The sequence below is a fragment of the Elgaria multicarinata genome, chromosome 13 (assembly GCF_023053635.1).
Source record: "Elgaria multicarinata webbii isolate HBS135686 ecotype San Diego chromosome 13, rElgMul1.1.pri, whole genome shotgun sequence".
In the NCBI taxonomy this organism is placed as follows: domain Eukaryota; kingdom Metazoa; phylum Chordata; class Lepidosauria; order Squamata; family Anguidae; genus Elgaria; species Elgaria multicarinata.
The window spans coordinates 22,732,391-22,752,180 of NC_086183.1; the positions used below are offsets into that span (position 1 = coordinate 22,732,391).

Here is a 19,790-nt window from a genome sequence, read left to right on the forward strand (position 1 = left end):
ATAAAGCAGTAGTGTGGCTTCTGCCTCTTATATACTGCTTTCATACCGCTTTCATAGTGGAATATCCTGCTTGGTGTAGATGAGCCCATATATGAAAAGGAGGACAGGGCTCCTGTATCTTTAACAGTTGCATAGAAAAGGGAATTTCAGCAGGTGTCATTTGTATATATGGAGAACCTGGTGACATTCCCTCTTCCCTCTTTGCGGGAGGGGCGGGAGATGACATCATGAGAGGGACCCACAAAAATCCATGCATGCCCAGTAACAAGCGTGCAATAAAACACTTGTCTGGTGGAGCACTTACTTGTTTATTTATTTGACTTGTGAGTCAGTCTACAGTGAAAACTCTGAAGGTGCTGTACATAAAAATGAAACAAAGCAAAATAAAATCCAGTTAAATGTAACAAAACTGAAGAGTAATGTAATCCTATGCATGTTTACACAGGAAAAAGTCCTGCAACTGCCAGGCATTCCCCCACCAGCACTGCAAAATATTAAAAAGTGGGGGGGGGGGGGTTGGGGGGGAGAAATATGAGTCAGCAAATCTTGCTATTCTATTGTAAATCATCCAGTGATCTACCAATAGATGCCAGTCTATTTTCCACCCGTGGTGTTGGTTGTTTTATTATGGTTTTAATTTTTGTGAACCGCCCAGAGAGCTTCGGCTATTGGGCGGTATAAAAATGTAATAAATAAATAAATAAACAAATTCAGCAGTAGAATTGGACCATATGCTTCTCAGGCCTTTATCCAAGTCCTTATGCTCTTAATTAATTGATCCGGAATAATGATGGTCTCTGAATTCCTACTCGCATTCATGTAAAATTATTCCACCCATAAGCACACTGAAAAATTGGGAGCAAGGGTTGACTTTTTAAAGACACTCTTTAGCCACCCTTTTGGTCAGGATGACTGGATGGTTAAATTGTGTTAAAAGGGTAATTAATCTGCATCAAGTCACCTTCAGAATGACTTGTGAATCAGGCTATTAATATATCCAACTTATTAACAAGCATTTATTAGAGAGTACCATTAAAGCTTTTCAGATTTTCACATCAAATGTGAGCCTGCTTTCCCTTTGACACACATGCTCAAATTCACTTTGGGTGGGGGGGAATCTATGAACCATATTAGGGGGTGAGTATTTTAACCTCTGTGTAAACTAAAACAGATAGGCACAATCTTAGCTGCAGTTATAGTGGGCAGACTGGGAATGTAAACTGGGCTTGGAAAAGAAAATTCATGTGGCTTCAGAGCCGGGCTGCCATTCCCCCGCATCTGTTTCAACAGACCCTCTGTGCTTTGATCAACTGCATAACAGACAAATATTCAATAGATTTAATCCTGTGCCACAGGATTATACTCACACATTGTCCACTGGGTGATTTAGCAAATGACCAGTAGGGGGCAACCCATTTCCAGCAATGGAACCCCCAAAAGGATAGGCATGAGATGGACGAGGGATGTCCATAGGTGTGTTTTCATCTGGTCGGAAATATCAGAATAGCTCGAGATATTTATAGAATCGCCAATGCTTTTTCGTTAGCTCTGCTCCTAGACTGGTTTAATGGCAGCCTAGCCATTTATATGGAGCTTTTTTCAGGGCATGGAGTGAATTCATGAGAAAAGCTTCACCTGGCAAATTTCTGGAAGTCAGGATGCAGGCGTCCACCTAAGTCAGTCCATGATGCTGGCCCAGCACAGGGGCCAGATGAAAATTATCATGGTGGCCAGATTTGGTCTTTAGCTGCCAGTTACTTGCCCTGTTGGATGTCACGTATCTGAGTGCTGAAAACAAGACAGGCACTACCATTAAGATAAATTTAATTTTGGACCATTATTTATATAGTTTTCAGTGTTAGCTCTGCTGCATCAAAACCAACAAAGAGTTGCATGGCACCTTGACTAGCACATTTATTATGGCCTAAGCGATGGGTCTGTAAGGTGGCACCAGGCTCTCTTTAATATATTACCAGCATGCAATGGCACAGGGTGACAACAAGAACACAGGGAGCTGACAATCTATCTAAATCAGGTAGGATTTAGATGCAGATGGTACTGGTAGATTTGAGGGGAACTATTAATTTTAAATGGTTCTAATTGTTAAATGTGTGTATATAATTCTATTTTAACCACTGGGACAAAAAGTCCCAACTTCAAGTATAAACTGATGGGATCTGAACTAGTGGTAACTGACTTGGGCCACAGCTAGACCTAAGGTTTATCCTGGGATCATCCAGGGTTCGCCCCTGCCTGAGCACTGGATCCCCTGTGTGTCACCTAGATGAACAGGTTTGACCCCTGGACGATCCAGGGATAAACCTTAGGTCTAGCTATGGCCTAAGAAAGAGATCTTGGGGTTATAGTGAACAGTTTGATGGAAATGTCAACCCAGTGTGCAGATGCTGTGCAAAAGGCAAAGGAATTGAAAACTAATATTGCCACTATCATATTGTAAATCTGTGGTGCAACCACACTTGGAATACTGTGTAGAGTTCTGGTCACCACCACACCTAAAAATAAATAAAATAGAGTTGGGAAAAAAGGGCAACTAAAGGGCAACTAAAATGATCAAGGGGCTAAAGCAATTCCCCTGTGAAGTAAGGTAATCACAGGTGGGATTGTTTAGCTTAGCTTGTAGAAAAGGCAAGTACGGGAGACACGATAGAGGTGTACAAAATTATGCATAGTGTGGAGAAAGCGAATAGGGAAACATAATTGGTGGAAATTCAGGACAGATAAAAGGAAGCACTTCACACAGGACATAGGGCATGGCTGGACGAGGGGGTTGGAGAGGTATGATGATCTCGCTATTTTATGATCGCGAGATCGTCCCCCTCGTCTACACATGGTGCACGACATCCCAGAAGTAAGAGGACATCTTGGCCGCCATTTTGTTTGTTTTTTCAATCAGAGAAGAGCGCAGGATCTCCCACCCTACCCGTGCCCGGCTCCTCATGGTTACTCACGAGAAGTCGGGACAAAAACGAGATAGTGGGCCACACGTTCCACAGTCTTGGGATCACCCCAAGACCACGGAAAAATTGGAATTTATTGGTAGGGCGATATCCCGGGCCAAGGGAAGGATCATCCGTCCCTACTCCTGGGATGCCCTGTGTATCATGTGGATGCACCAGGACAATCCTGGGACGATCACCAGGACATCGCCCCATCTAGCCATGCCCATAGTTAACCTATGGAACTGCTACCACAAGACATAGTGATGGCCACCAATTTGGGTGGCTTTAAAAGAGGGTTTGACAGATTCCTATAGGAGAAGACTATGAATGGCTACAAGTCCTGATGGATACATGTTACCTTCAGGATCAGAGGCAGTATGCCTATGTATGTACACCAATTACTGGGAAACATGGGCAGAAGAATGACATTGCACTCATGTCCTGTTTGAGGGTTTCCCATAGTCAGCTGGCTGGCCAGTGTGGACAGTGTGGACAGAATGCTGGACTAGATGGACCCTTGGCCTGATCTAGCTCGTCTGATCTTATATTCTTATGTTGCAGGCATGTTTGTGAACCTTTCTGGCTCAGCGATGTTCTAAGGTCATAAACAATTTGTCATCTCTCTCTCTCTCTCTCTCTCTCTCTCTCTCTTTTTCTCTCTTCCACCCCCTTAGACAGCAATTTCAGAATGTGAGTCTTGTCGTGGGCACTACCAGTCATTCCTGGTGCCAAGTGGGAAGCGGTACCTACCCACGACAGCAGGCATGCAGAACAACATGCTAAAAGAAATAGCAATTCCACTGGTCAGCAACTGCTTTGGATGGGGGATAACTGAAGAAGGGAGTAAGGTCCCATGATGCACCTCACTGCATGCATGCACACACACACACACACACACACACACCAGTGGGCTCCTGCTAAGTCCCAGTGACAACGATGCAGCTCATCCATACTCCACTGGGGATGACACTTGCAAAAAGGGCAGTTTGGGCATGAGGAATGCCAGTTGCCAACCCCTAACCTAGAATACACCAAGGGCAGCCCAGATCGACTCCTGGCAAAGTTCTCCCCCATATCATCAGGGATTCAGATCCTTTTTCTGCTATCTCATGGAGATTTCCTGGTCAATCACCCTCTCCCCAACCTCACCCACCAGCCCACAACAGCCTCGATTCTCTCTCTCTCTCTCTGTCTCTCTCTCCTTCTGCCCAGGGCTGTTCTTATTTTAAACAGCCGCTCTTTAAGTTCAGGTCTTCTGCTCTGCCCCCCCACCCCTCCATCCCCAATGGCTTCTGCAGAACAAAGCTGTGCTGTTTGAAGGGAAATGCCGAGGCCTGGGCGGGAATCCCAGCTCTTAGGGCGCTCGGCCAAACAGCTGGGCCCATTGTGCTGTCGGCGGCTGGATCTTTGCTCTGCACTGTACTTTATAGCTTGGCATTTGTTGGGGGGGGGGGGGTGTTGAGAGGGCCAAGTGGCCAGGGTGTCAAGGAGAGTGGAAACTATTAGAGCTTGTTGAAGCTTGCTGGAGACTCCCTGGAGATGGAGAGAGGGCATCAACCCGACAGGAGTTGCCAGGTTTTTCAAGAAGCAATTCCCATGTACAAAAGGGCTATTGAAAACTATCCCGGCACATCCTATGATGTCAAAAATACAGAGGAGGCAAGTCGGGCTTACATGTGCAGCCGCTGCTTTGGATTTGATTTCTCTGAAGCTCCACTAATCAAATACCTACAGAGCCCCTTAAGTTTGGATAAGAACTGAGGGCCCACCAGAACATGGAAAAATGTGGCAAAAGGCAGCAGATAAATTAAGCCTGGTGTGCAGGGAGCTGTTTGGACACAGAGACCTGTAGACATTTTGCTTTGGGGCTCTAAGCTCTATATGGTTCGGGTCCAGGTTATATGACAGAACGTATTCTCCCTTATGAGCCTGCCCATGCTTTGAGATCTTCTGGAGAAGCCCTTCTTTCAGTCCCACCATCCTCACAGGCGCGCTTGGTGGGAACATGGGAGAGGGCCTTCTCGGTGGCTGCTCCGGTGCTCTGGAACTCTCTTCCCGGGGAAGCTAGGCTGGCTCCCTCCTTGATGGGCTTTCGGAAGCAGGCTAAAACTTCTTTGTTCAAGCAGGCCTTTGGAGAATAATCTGGTCCTCCATCTATGTTAATGTCTTATAATTTTGTTGTGTATTTTTTAATTGTTTATGGTTTTGTTTCCCTCCCCCCCCCCATGTATATTTTAAACTTTGTAAAGCCGCCTTGAGGCCCAGCATTGGGCAAAAGGTGGGATACAAATATTATTTATTTATTTATTTATTACATATACCGCCCAACAGCTGAAGCTCTCTGGGCAGTTCACAAAAATTAAAACCACAGTAAAACACCCAACAGGTTAAAACACAATTACGAAATACAGTATAAAAAGCGCAACCAAGATAAAACCACGCAGCAAAATTGATATAAGATTAAAATACAGAGTTAAAACAGTAAAATTTAAATTTAAGTTATAATTAACTGTTAAAATACTGAATGAATAAAAAGGTCTTCAGCTGGCGACGAAAGCAGTACAGTGTAGGCGCCAGGTGGATATTATAATATATAATATTATATATTATATATTATAATATTATAATATATAATATATATTATAATATATAATATATTATAATATAATATTATAATATATAATATTATAATTATATAATAATAATAATAATAATAATAATAATAATAATAATAATAATAATAATAAAATGCCAGGGGCAATCACTTCTTCCAGATTTCTTCTGTGAATCAGTAAATAAACAGATAATCACAAAGAGAGAAATAGAGAAAACAACACCATGGAAATGTCCAGCAGGGTTTCCAGAAAGAGAGTTCCTGGAGTTTCCAATCAAAAGACATTGTGCAACCATTTCATCTTTTTCTCTCTCTTTCCACTGAAAGAAAAAAGTTTGAAGAAGCATTAGGAAAGCACAGGAGAGTAAGTGGTAAGAGAGGACGTCACCTGGAGCCAACCCTGGACCCATTCTTACCCACCCCCACCTGCAACCACCAATAACATTCTGGAATCACCTCTCAGAGACACAATGTGGAGTAATGGTTAGAAGCATCGGATTAACATTAGGCCATTTGTGAACCACCAAAAAAGGGGTTATCAGTTTGCATAATTTTTCCATAGGCTTATTTCTAGGTATAGACGCAAATTTAGACATTAGTATTACAATTTAAATAGAGGCACAGTACATCTCACCATAGCGTGGAAGACTGTGACCAGGTGACCCATGTGCCTACCTGTTCAATTTGCTCTCCAGGTGCTGCAGATGGGCACTTCCAAGGCCTAGCTCTTCTTTTTGATCTTTCTCCATCTTTAAACTAGACTTAGGCCACAGCTAGACCTAAGGTTTATCCTGGGATCATCCAGGGTTCGCCCCTGCCTGAGCACTGGATCCCCTGTGTGTCACCTAGATGAACAGGTTTGACCCCTGGATGATCCAGGGATAAACCTTAGGTCTAGCTATGGCCTTAGACTGGACGGCCATTCAAGCAGAGGACACCTTCAAAATAGAGGACAGTCCTCCTGGCAGCTTTTCAAATACAGGACTGTAAAAGAGGAAAAATGATTACTCTATAGGAGTTCAAATCCTTTGCTGAGAGCCAGTGTGGCAATGTACTGGTTACAGCATTGGACTAAGAGAAGAGACCTGGGTTCAAGCTCCCACTAGGCCCTGAAGCTCATGGGGGACGTTGGGCTAATCATGATCTCTCTGCTTAACCTACCTTACAGGGTTGCTGTAGGGATAAAATAAGGAGGGCATACTGTATGTGCCACCCTGAGTTTCCTAGGGGAAAAGTGGGGTGCAAGGGGTTAGAGTGTTGGACTGGGAGCCAGGAGATCTGGGTTCTAGTCCCCATTCAGCCATGAAGCTCAATCAGTCACAGACTCTCAGCCCAACCTACCTCACAGGATTGTTGTTGTTATGAGGATAGAATGGAGAGGAGGAGGGTTATGTATGCCACCTTGGGTTCCTTAAGATGGGGAAAATGCATGCTATAAATGTAATAAATAAATAAATGCAACAATCAATCAATTACAGATGGGTTTTCAAATGGAAATAGCCCTCTTCTGAAGAGAGGCTGCAAAATGACTACATGGCCACAAGATTCAAATGTTTCTTCCATATATGAAGAGGCATGTGTGAAATCGCCTAACGTATGGGCACAGGTCACACACTGCCAGGGGCTGCAGTATGATTCCTCTTGCTGTCATTGTGCCAGAATCCCATTCTAGCACAATAAGTAAAACCTATTCTAGAACAATAGGTAAAATCCCACCTAAGTCCTACTTAGAGTCCATCCATTGAAATGATTGGGACTTAGGTTAGTCATGACAAACTTAAGTCCTATTCATTTCAATGGATGTACTCTAAGTAAGACTTAGGTGGGCTTTTACCTATTGTGCTAGAATCTGCAAGTGAATACCCCTCTCCACCCATGTAATGCAGCCCAAAACTATTGCTCAGAAGAAGCAGAAACCCTCAGGTAAGCAATGTGATTTCCCCTTAATGGAGAGATGTTCTAAGTCAGTCTCCAGGCCTAGGACTGTAGCTCCAAGAATTGTCATTTCTCAGGTTTGGCTCATAGTTGTATTGCTATATTATATAGGGTGGGACAGGAACATGCCCATACCCAAGCAGAGAATGGGCCCAAAAGCTGCTCCATCACAACAGAGGTCTCTACTCTCTCTCTCTCTTTGCAATGACCTGGCTGACATAGGGCGCTAACCTCTATCATGTCAGACTGTTTATATACCAGACCAGGCCTTTCTTACTCTGGCTTCTGAGAGCTATGTAGGATCTCATCATTTGCAACCTGGATTGAACCTGCCAAGCATGAGAACTTCCACACAACTACGGCCATGCTGGCTGGGAATGATGGGAGTTGAGGTCCAACAGTTAGTGTAGGCTGGCTTAAATCGTAGAGCTGGCCCTTTAAGTACATACTTCCAGGAATCCCTCTGTATAGTTATGCAGATCGCACAACAAGTTCTGCTCTGAGGCAGAGATCAATCCTGGTGAGAAAGCAGCTCCAGCAGAGGGCCTCCCTGTACCAGCAAAAGCATTTACTTTGTCCAGCTGGCACAGTGGCACACTTCGAGCGAGAAAGACTTTTGCCATGTTGAAAAGAGAACGGTGGCACGGACAGTGATGTACTACCAAGGCCTAAGTATTCTGTGATCGCATTGTAACTGATACCAAGTGCAGAATTCATCTCAGGGTTCTTTGCAAAACAAGAGAGAGCAAGTTTCTAGTCCTGAGGCTTCAATATATGTTGACAAAGCCTGGTGAAATATCAGAAGCCAGTGAAGGTAGTCACAGACCATGGTAAGGGAGTGAATTTTAAGTACTTTGCAAAGTTGTTAGCCCTTCCATAGGATTCTGTGGTTTCCTGAGTAATTCTGTGAAGGAGTTTGTTCCTCTTAAATTATCTAACTTATTGAACTCTATATCCTCTTCGACATCCAGAGTAATGCTACACCCAGTACATCCTTCCGTGTCCTTTCTATAGAATTAGTATTCAGGGATCACAGGACTCCTTGATTTAACCAAGCTTTTTATATACACCCTATATCTATGGTTTGTTTAGCAACACCAAGCATTGCAGCTCCCCCACCTCAGTTTGGAGGCGATTATTATTATTATTATTATTATTATTATTATTATTATTATTGTTTCTATAGTGCCCAATAGCCAAAGCTTTGTGTGCCTCCAAGTGAAGGGTCTGGAACAAGCCCCCCACATTTAAGAAGCTGGCTAAGCCTCAATCAGATGTTTTGGACTACAACCCCCATCATCACCAACCACTGGCTGAGGCTGATGGGAGTTGAAGTCCAAACCATCTGGGGGTCCTCATTGGTGGTCAAGGAGATAGAAGATATGGAAAGTGGTATGCTTTAACAGGCCTATGTACTGGAGTGTAAGTAAGATAGTGAACCTAGAAGCCAAACCGGCCCTACCATTAGGTAGAGTAAGGCAGTTACTTCAGGGAGCAGATGCTTGGGGGCAGAGGCAGGGGCAGTAGTGAGATGCTGTGCAGTTTGTCCAACATCCCTTAAGTTAGCTTGCAGTCCTTAGATGTGGTGGAGATCACTGTCCCTCTGAGCTGAAATGGGACTTGGTGTTAAAGCAAGATTCTGCTATCACTCTAATTGGTTTCTGTATATGGAATGGGAGGAGGTGCCATTTTAACCTTCGACTCAGATAACAAAATATCTTGGGCTGGGCTGGCTATGGGGCATGAATGAATCTGCAGTTCAGAATGTCCCAAAACACCAAGACTGGGAAGACTCAGGTTCAAATTCCCCACAACTATGAAGGGCACAGAGTAAGCTCAGGCCAGTCACTATCACTCAGCTCAACCTATCTTGAAAGGTTGTTGTGAAGATAAAATGGAAAGATGGGCAGACCCAAGCATGCTGCCTTAAAATTCTTGGAGGAAATGTAGGATATGAATGAAATAATGTAAGCATAATAATAATTTAGATGTTTAGATTAAAGTGCAGCCATGCTTGGACAATTGAGGAGTATATACCAAGGATCCATGTGGGTGTCAACTAGAAGGATATAACTTGCACAGCTGTATTGCTCTAACCTTGTCACAAGAAGAGGTTCCAACAGATCTTTGAACATATTCAGATTGGAATGAATTCAAGAATCAGTCTATAAAGATGCACCCAGAACCAGTTCCAATTTTCAGAGCAAAAGGACACAGAAAATCTCAGTGAGAAAGACCAGAGATATTGATGGGAGGTGTGTGGGGGAGGAAATCATTTGATTCATATCACGCTACTCGCTGTCATGTCTAAAAAGGGAAGTAAAATAATTGTTAAGAAATTTGTCTCTCGAGTCTTGACCAATTGAACGTCAACACAATATCTATTTGTATGTTTCAATTGTATATGTTTTAATTTTGTAAAGCCGCCTTGAAGCCCAGTATTGGGGAAAAGGCAGGATACAAATAAATATAATAAATAAATAAATAAAACGACAGGAGCTGGTTCATCCACTCCAGGTTTTAGTCAGAACCCAAAAGGAGCTCTCCAGGGTGCTTGGAAAGCTTCTTTGGAGTACTGACTGGTTCTCGCTGAAACCAGGAGCGGATGTCTTGCCCCACTGGCCTTGGAGCCACCAGCCTCCACTGCCCTAGAGGGAACGTGGAAGCGTGTGAACATGCCCCCAGGCCCTATCCTTAATTGTTATTCACTTTTTCCATCATCATCATCATCATCATCATCATCATCCCCCACTCACACACTTTCCCTCCTATTTCATGCGCCTCTCCACTGTAGATTTGTCGCGGTGCCAGTCAAGAGCCTGCATTTCTATTGGCTGTCAGTGTTGCGCGCGTGTGTGTGTGTGTGTGTGCGCGCGCGCGCGTGTGTGTACGCGGCACTGATCTATCTGCGGAGACAAGAACAGAACAGAGAGGAAGAGAGAAAGAAAGAGGGGGAGAGGGGGGGGTGAGAGAGAGTCCGTTTAAAATTCTTTCTTTTCTATTAGACAGGTCCTAGATTCGCCGATGGATTGATTCCATTTTTGTTGAGATGGAGACAGAGATTGATTATATATAGAGAGATATTTCAAAATTCGACACCAACAGTGTTTTGTTTTTTAAATTAAAATTTTAATCTATTATTATTATTATTATTATTATTATTATTATTATTATTATTATTATTATTATTATTATTATTATTACACACAGGCACGCATCACCGCCAGGCGAAGAGGGGTCGGTTTTGAACAGCGAGTGAGCAGGCAGGTGGAGGTAGGGGGAGGTTGGGGGTGGGCTGGGGGGGAGGTCAGGGGGAAGCGGCACCGTTTCGGGGGAGGCCTCTCGCCCCCTCCCGGGCGGAGTGGATGGGGACCGGCTGCGGCGGCTGGAGCGTGGCAGGGAGACCTGGTGCCTTGAACGCGGCATCCGAGACCGGCGCGATGATGGATCCGCGGAGGCTGCTGCTGCTGCTGCTGCCGAGTCTGGATTAGAGCCAACCCGAAAGGCGGCGGCGGCGGGTGTCTGGCGAGGGGGCTCCGCTTTGCGGTTTGCGCGACGACAGGAGGCAGCGAGCGAGCCAGCGAGTGCCTGCAAGAGGCAGCCGGGGCTGCGCGGTAGCATGGGCTGGCGCTTGGGACTCGGTGGGGCCGGTGCCCCGCTGCTGCTGCTGCTGCTCCTGGCCGGGCAGGGCGCCGGCCGAAGGCCCCCGAAGAGGAAGTGCCCGCAGGGCTGCAACTGTACCAAAGACTCGGCGATGTGCGAGCGAGTCAAGGAGATCCCCCGCGAGCTGCCCCAGGACTTCATCTCCCTGTAAGCGGTCCTCGATCCTGGCATGGGGAGAAGGGGGGGACTTAGGGGTCTCTTGCCATCTCCACGAGGATCTTTCATCCTCCCCGCTCCTCCTCCCGGCTGCAAGCATACCATAAGATTGCCCCCTTCCTGCATGTGCTTGCCTTCCCCTCCCTGCTGCATATACACCATGATTGCCCCCTTCCTGCATAGGATTACCCCTTTCCTGCATAGGATTGCCTTCCCCTCCCTGCTGCATATGCACCATATGATTGCCCCCTTCCTGCATAGGATTACCCCCTTCCTGCATGTGATTGCCTTACCCTCCCTGCTGCATATACACCACGATTGCCCCCTTCCTGCATAGGATTGCCTTCCTCTCCTTCTTCCTGCTGCACAAACACCATATAAATGCCCCCTTCCTGCATGGAGAGAGTGGATGGGCAGCAAGGGGTTAAAGGATCTAGGCTGGGGATGTTTCATTTTACACATGATTCCAGTTCACTGAGAGAGTCTTGAGTGTATAAGGGGGTTGTTGGGACCAGTGCTTGCATTTTGGTGAGGGGAGATGAAATCTACAAGTCCCCCTCCCTCTCCTATTTTAGCCAACATCATGTTTCTCTCCCCAGACCCATCAGCCTTCCAAAAGGGGGCTGACACAAAAACATCAGGGGGCAAGGCCCCTCCATGCCACTGGTTGGTGAGGCCAATCTAAGGAGAGCCAGGAAGGGCTTCTTGCCCATGAGAGTTGGCAACCAACTCTGCAGCGAGCCGGTTGGCAGTACCTTTTCTGTTTCGAAGTGGGTTTTCATGGTTGGCAGTACTTAGCCAGCATGGTGTGAAGCTGAGTGGGGAGTGCTCAAACCCTGGAGGTAGGCTGGAGATGCTGCCTGGTGAATACCTGCAGGTCTCCAATGAATTGCCTGGCCTTTCGATAGGCAGCTAAGTGTGAACACATGCAGCTACCTGGAGGTAGACCCCTCCAAACCATAGAACATAGCAACAAAAGAAAAGCCATGCTTCATCCGACCAAGGGTCCATCTAGTCCAGCAATCTGTTCAGACAGTGGCCAATCAGCTGCCCCAATGGAAAACTCCCAGTAGGACATGAGTGCAATCGCAGCCTCCCACTCGTTCCCCAGCAACTGATGCACATAGGCATACTGCCTCTGATCGTGGAGGTAGCATATAGCCATCTGGACTAGCAGCCATGAATAGCCTTCTCCAGGAATTTGTTTAACCCCCTTTTAAAGCCATCCAAATTGGTGGTCATCGTTACATCTCATGGTGGCAAACTCCATAGTTTAACTATGCACTGTGTGAAGAAGTCCTTCCTTTGACCTGTCCTGAATCTCCCACCATTCAGCTTCATGGGCTGACCCCTTTGGCTTCTAATATTATGAGAGAGGGAGGGAAAATGTCCCCCTCTCCAGCTTCTCTACACCAAGCAAAAAAAGTTCATGTCCCCCTTTACTTGCCCAAGGGCTGAAAAAACAATGTGGACTCCAGGAAACATGGAGATAACCCACCTCCCTGTGCGAATTAACCTCTAGCTGATGCCTAGAGGTGGACAAAAAACACTAGCAGATTTAGTCCCTGCTCTTTCTGCAGCAATGAAGGGGGCGGGGGGAGAGACACCATCAGCGCTAGAGCTCTGAAAGGCTGTCCCTGGTTGTTTTCTCAGCTTCTTAGCAGAGATGCTGTTAGGGTTGGTACTCGAGTTCCTTCAGACAAGGCAGGGTTGATTCAGGTGCCGACAGCACTGAAAGTGCCATCCCTTTCAGGGCACTGCTGCGGGTGTAGCTGGCATCTTTCTTCGCGACACCAAGCCCTCTCTTTCTCTCCTTCTTTCTCTGCAGGGCTCTAATTCGCTCAGGCTTCAGTGAGATCTTAGAAGGTAGCTTCCAAGGGATGCCAAGTCTTCAGCTGCTGTAAGGATCCTGATGCCTCAGTTGTGAGTGGTGTCCGAGTGTGTCAAAGAGTGTACATGCAGGGGTTCATTGTATATATCTATGGTACATGAGAATCTGTCTCTCCGTTTACCAAATAACCTCCCAACTGTTTATATGCCCTATGAGTATCAATCCCTTTATGGGAGCTGAGAGAGCCTCGTGTGGTGCAGAGCGGTAAAGCAGCAGTTTCTGCAGCTGAAACTCTCCCCATGGCCTGAGTTCGATCCCAGCGGAAGCTGGTTTCAGGCAGCTGGCTTGGGTCGACTCAGCCTTCCATCCTCCCGAGGTCGGTAAAATGAGTACCCAGTTAGCTGGGGGAAAGGTAATAACGGCCGGGGAAGGCAACGGCAAACCACCCCGCTATAAGGCCTGCCAAAAAAAAATCAGCGAAAGCTGGTGTCCCTCCAAGAGTCAATAATGACTCAGTGCTTGCACGAGAGGTTCCTTTCCTTTCCTTTCCTTTCCTATGGGAGCTGAGCACCAGTGAGTTTGTACTGTTTCACTGATGCATGCTTAGAATGAGCGGGCAAAGGAGTGTTGTGTGGACACTTAACCATTGTTTGATGTGTGGAGAGTATGACCTGGTTTGCACAACATGCTGCGGCTCACCGTGGGTTCTTTAGCCCATGATGAGCCATAGCATTTTACAGATGTAACCTCCCAATCGGGGTTGTTGTTGTGTCATAACCCATTGGGTGTTATGCAAAGGTTCTTTAGCCCTCATTGTTTAACCCTTGCATAACCCCTGGAGGACTGGGTAGGGGCTTGCATATTCAAAATGGCGGCTGGCATGCACCATAGCAGTTAATTAATTCATGATGGGGTGTTGTGTTGCGTGAACTGGCTCTATGTGAATCCATCTCTCTCCCTCTCTGTCACTGCAATGTTTGGTTATTTTTCTGTTAGGCCTGTCATTTTAATTGATAAAAAAGGAGCTCCCAGTTAAACAGTCAGCAAAGGACATATACAATTACACTTATGCAAGTAGTTACACAAAATTGCAGATGACAAGCTTCTCCTTAAAGGGGGCATTCTATCCTTTGTGAGAGAGAACCAGTAGAGCTGTTAAATAATTGTAGATTCTGGACATAACAGTATTATGATACCCAAATTCCCCCCCCCTCCCCACACACACACACACACAAACACTTTGGATGGTAATAGGTATGACTTTGCTTAGTTCAAAAGGTGATGAACCAGCCCTGTTAAGTTTAGGGGTCCTTCTGCTCATTCTCCTCAGTGGGGCCCTGGACGTCTGCTCCAAAGTCCAACTCTGACAGCACCCCTGGATAGAATGGGAAGGACCTCTTGAAAAATGATGCCTGGTGTTTTAAACATGCTCACCATTTGACAAACGAAGAAGTATGCCCCCCACCCCAGAGCATAAACATTTCATCTGAGAACTAATGCAGGTTTAGGGGGAAATCCTATGCATTTTTAAGTAGGAAAAAGTCCTACAACTCCAAGCATCCCTCTTGGCTGGCTGGAGGGTTGCTGGGTGTTGTAGGTCTTTTTACCATCTAAACATGCATAGGATTGCACCCTTAATCAACTGATAATTCTGCTAATTGACTCAACTCATACCATGAATTTCTGAAGATTTGCAATGGGGTCCTCCAGATATTTTGGACTACAGTTCCCAGCATTCATGACCATTGGCCATGTGGGCTGGAGCTGATGGGAGTTGAAGTCTGAAACATCTGGAGAGCACCAGGTTGGGGACAACTCTGTGCCTCTGTGAGCATGAATTTCAGATCGGACCTGTAGCATTTCCCTGGTTCTTGCTTGTGACTTTGTGTGCCAGTGAGTGAATGCACAGAGGTGCCCTTCATTTGATGTTCATGGTGCATGTGCAGTTGCACATGGGTGTGTGTATATGCATGTCTGCCCCTATAAGCATGATTTTCCACATACCTGCAAGTGGAATTTGTATATTTTCAGTGGCAGTTTCTTGTTCCCCACTCCTTAACTGGTGAAAGAGTATGCTTTACACATCACAGGCATGGCCTAGGGAATAAATTTTAGTAAGTGAGGTCTTCTTCCCATATACATCCCGGGCAAAATGGGGGATCTCATTGGTTAATAATTTCCAGTGGGGCCCTGGACGTCTGCTCCAAAATCCAATTATTAACTCCAGCAGTGGTTAATAATTTCCCAAAACAGGGGTGCCAGTCGGAATGGGAAACTTGATTCTAAAAGCCCCGTAATCACAAGTTTGTGGGTGCGAGCATATCCCATAGAGAGAAAGGGGGGTATTACCTCTGTACATGCTCAGAGGCACCTCTTCCTTTGTTACTATACCACACATCCCAAGGCTGTGTTGAAAAACAGATTTAAAGGCTAAACCTGGTTGAGGACCGGATAATCATTGTGAACCACCAGAGCGCATCGATTATTGGGTGGTACAGAAATGAAATAAATAAATAAACAATAACAACTAGACCAGCCTTACCCAACCTGTTATTATGGACCAACTCCCATCAGTCCCCAGCCAGCATGGCCAATGGTCAGGAATTTTGAGAGTTGTAGTCCAAAACATCTGGAGGGCACCAAGTTGGGGAAGGTGGAACTAGACTGAGGAGGATTGCAGAAGGAGCCTGGGATAATTCTTCAGGCACCCACCCACCCACCCCTGTGTCTTTTCCCTGCAGCCAAGGGGTAGTTCCTTTCCAGGTCTGTTCTCTTCCTGCCATCCTTCCTGCCAGATTCAGGTGCCCCAAAACCTTGATGTCAGTGGGATTGCTCCTGTCCCGACCCATCTTTAGCCCACAGCATGGATACCAAGCCTTGAAGTGACTCCCTTGGTTGGTACCTTGTGTTCATGTCCACCTGCATCCCGACCATTTAGGTCACCTGTCATGTTTTATGCAGGATCTAACTCTTTGGGATGTTAGTCTTCCATCTCAAACTTGGTTGCCCTTCTTTCATATTTCCCAGTGTCTGACCTGCCTGCTTCTCCCCCCCCCCACCCCACCCCTAGCTTGATCACTTACAACTCCCTGGATCTGATCGGGGACGATGCATTTCTGGGACTCGTACAGCTGGAATATCTGTGAGTATGTGAGGGTGGTGGGGGCATGGGAGGGTGGGGTGCAAGCATGCAGTTTGGGGGTGGAGTGGGGTCAGGTTGGGGTGGGATGGGGTGGCATAAAGAGCTCACAAAGGCCACTACGAAATGCCAGGCGAGTGCAGCTTAGAAAGATAATGGATTCGGGAAAGTAAGAGGTTGAAATGAATGTATGGGGCAGTGTGGAAATGGTACAGGACTGAGAGATTTTAGGAGGCAAATACATATTAAAGTAGGATAACCTGATGCTGAATCCTGGCAAGATGGAAGCCCTGTGGGCAAATGGTTCCCAAGTCTGGGAGATAGGTCCATTGCTTGTTTTGGATGGGGTTGTACTTCCCTTGAAAGATCAGGTTCGTAGTCTGGTGGTACTCCCAGATCCATCACTGTAGCTGGAGGCCCAAGTGATCACCATGGCTCGGAGTACTTTAACCAACCATAGCTGGTTCACCAGCTATGGCCTCTCCTGGACAGGGACAGCTTGGCCACAGTGGTCCAGGTATTAGTATCCCCAAGGCTGGATTACTGCAGTGTGCCCTACGTGGAGCTGCCCTTAAGGATGCTCCAGAAGCTGGAGCTCATGCAAAACGCAGCAGCTCTGCTGTTGTCGGAAGTTGCCCCTTTTCAGCAGACAATTCTTTTGCAGAGGGAACTGCATTGACTGCCAATTTGCTACCAGGGTATGTTTAAGGTTCTGGTAACCAGTATACAAAGCCCTAAACAACCTGGGCCCAGGATACCTGAGAGTAGGGCTGGTGGGAGTTGAAGTCCAAAACATCTGGAGGGTACCAGGTTGGAGAAGGCTGGTGTGTGTCTTCAACAGAGCAAGCCTGGTGGCTCTGATCTCAGTGGGGTTGTGTATCCACTCTGGGTTTCCATCAGAACAATCCACAACTCTAATGAGCTGAACCCTATCCTCAAAATAGCACCTTAGATAGCTGCTTCAACCTTTTGCAATTCAGATCCAAATTGGCACTTTCCCTCCTACTATTTGTATTTGGAAAGGAAGTTCCCTTTTGTATGAATGGAAACTTTACTTCCCATTCAAAAAACCAGTGCAGGGAGCCTGATCTGGCATGGGATCAAAGCATGGGGCAAAGAATGAATGCCCCCTACCAGGGTCCCAATCTGGATCACCTGCTATTTAATTTTTAGAAACCTTTTACGAAATTGTAAACTGCATGAATGCTGCCATGTCGACTTTGGCACTCAGTTTGTAATGTAAATTCTTTCATTTTCATTTCACTTATTCCATTGCTAGACTGCACAGTAGCCGAAGCTATTGGCTGAAATAGCCCCAAGATCTATAGGGCAACAAATCTGCCCACTCCTGGTCTAGGAGAACTCTGTAATTGAGAGCGCCTCAAGCAGCATTCTTGATCCACATGTGTGGGCACTGTTCTGTCAAGCGTGGACAGCAGCATATCAAAAACCTGGGGTGCCCTGCATAATTGAGAGCTGTGTGTCTGTGCTATCAAGAGCTTTTCTACATGAGGCACTTATTGTGCACTCATCATTCCTTCCTTGTTTCTGGGCAATCGGATGATATCACGACCCTCCAGTTTCGCATCTGTGTCTAACTAGCACTTTCAATTAGTTTTTTTTTAGAGCAGGGAAATTACAGCATTTAATTCTGAAAGTATGTGAGTTCTTCATGTACATTTGCACTATTCCATTATGCCACAGTGCCACCTAGAGGTGATGTAGCAGAAAAGCAAGAAAGGAAATTCTCCTTGTGTGGTGCTCAGATCCCAATTATGCGATTGTGGTGGGCAGTGACAGCAATGAATAGCTGCCATTTTATTGTTCTGCAGTTCCTCAGAACGATGCTACATCAGGGACATTGTGGGAAATTAAAATAAAAAGCTAGACTCAGCTGCTAGGTGCTGCCTATGGTTGCCTCCTATATTATATCTCTCCTCACTCTTTTTCACACCCACCCACAATTCTTCAACATTGCCACCCTGGAATAGTTGAGGTATTATGATATTAATAATAGGGCTGTGCAGTGCCTCAGAAGAATCTCTGAAACCAAGCCGAGGCGAGCTTATTTGGTCTGCCTCACCTCGGTTCCGAGGCGGTTCTGGGTCAGCCCGAGGCACCCCGAAGCCAATCAGCTCCAGAGCTTCAGGGCATCTCAGGCCGCTTCGGAGCAGCACTGGACCGCTTACCTGCTGCCATTGCCACCCCCACTTCCTCCTCGCTCCTGCTGGCTGCCATCATCGACACCAATGCTGCATCTGAGAAGAACCAGGCCGCGATTTTAACTTTAGTACCTCTATGGCCACGGGCCGTTGCTCCACCCTTCTCCCTCCCAGGGCTATCCCATCAGGCATTGCAAGTTCTGCCAGCTGTAGAGGAGTGGATGAGGCACTTTCGGCTGCTTCTGCCGGAGAAGTCTACGTCCTTCTGAAATAACGCACGCAACCTGGGAAAATCAGCAATGGAGCCCGCCACACGACATAATAACCAACAGGTCTCCAGATAAGCAATGGAGCAGCCTGTTGTTTTTCTCCATTGCTTAATTAGTGCACTGTGAGCTGCTTCCCCCCGCCCCAAGATGACATAATAAGCAAACACCCCCACCCCTGTTGCTTATTGTGTCATCCGAACCCAGCCCCTGACACTTAAATCCATGAATCTCATCTTTACACTTCTGTATTTGACAACCTTATATTGTTTTCCTTTTGTGATTCATCTGCCTCTTTCTTCTTCTATTTGTGACTTAAGGAGCCTTCTCTCCACTTGCAGGTTCATTGAACAAAACAGACTCGAAGCTATCTCCAAGAATGCCCTGAGAGGCCTAAAGACTCTTCTCCATCTGTGAGTGAATCTTGGATGTATTCCCAGTCCCCACTTAGACTCTAGGCCCAATACAATCCCAGACAATAGCACTTCTGAACATGGCATCCAACCTTCCCCACCATGTCTTTATATTTCTCCTGCACTCCGCTTTATCCCTTATTGCTTTTTACTCAATCCTACCTCCCCTTCACTGTCTGCTCGGGTTGCCACCTATTCACTGCTCCTGAGCCTGTGCAAAAGCCTCCAACACCGGCTTGACACCTGCTGGCTTTCCCTCTTCCTACCTTAACATAGGCCTATGTTTTCACTGAGATGGTAAACTTGTGTGTCTAGGCTATACCGCTACATAGCGCATGTGGGAGCTCACATAATTTATTTCCCACAAACAACAAACAAACAAAAAATACTCTTTTTTATGAAATGGGGAAAGCAACTAGTTTTACGCATCTAGAGAACAAAGGAGCATTCAGTCATGTGAGTCCTCACCTGCAGTCTGATGGTATAGCCCAACCACAGAAGTATCACTATGAGGAGAACTATCAGGGATGGCCCTACCATTAGGTAGAGTGAGGTGGTCACCTCAGGCAGCTGAGTTTGGTTGTCACAACAGGGCAGCAAATTATTAGTTATTTAATTTGTGGTGGTAGGTGTATACAAGTTGTCGTTGTA

The 19,790-nt window shown here is 46.3% G+C and overlaps 1 protein-coding gene across 1 annotated transcript in view; it reads left to right on the plus strand.

Annotated features, from left to right (window-relative positions):
* The first annotated feature begins 11,045 nt into the window (after window positions 1–11,045).
* Window positions 11,046–19,790, plus strand: part of LOC134407723 (leucine-rich glioma-inactivated protein 1-like) — a 183,778-nt gene continuing 175,033 nt past the window's right edge. The window contains exons 1-4 of the mRNA XM_063139643.1: window positions 11,046–11,319; window positions 13,157–13,228; window positions 16,230–16,301; window positions 19,068–19,139. Of these exons, the coding sequence (XP_062995713.1) occupies window positions 11,129–11,319; window positions 13,157–13,228; window positions 16,230–16,301; window positions 19,068–19,139 (407 nt within the window). The 5' untranslated portion in view covers window positions 11,046–11,128. The remainder of the gene's footprint in view (window positions 11,320–13,156; window positions 13,229–16,229; window positions 16,302–19,067; window positions 19,140–19,790) is intronic.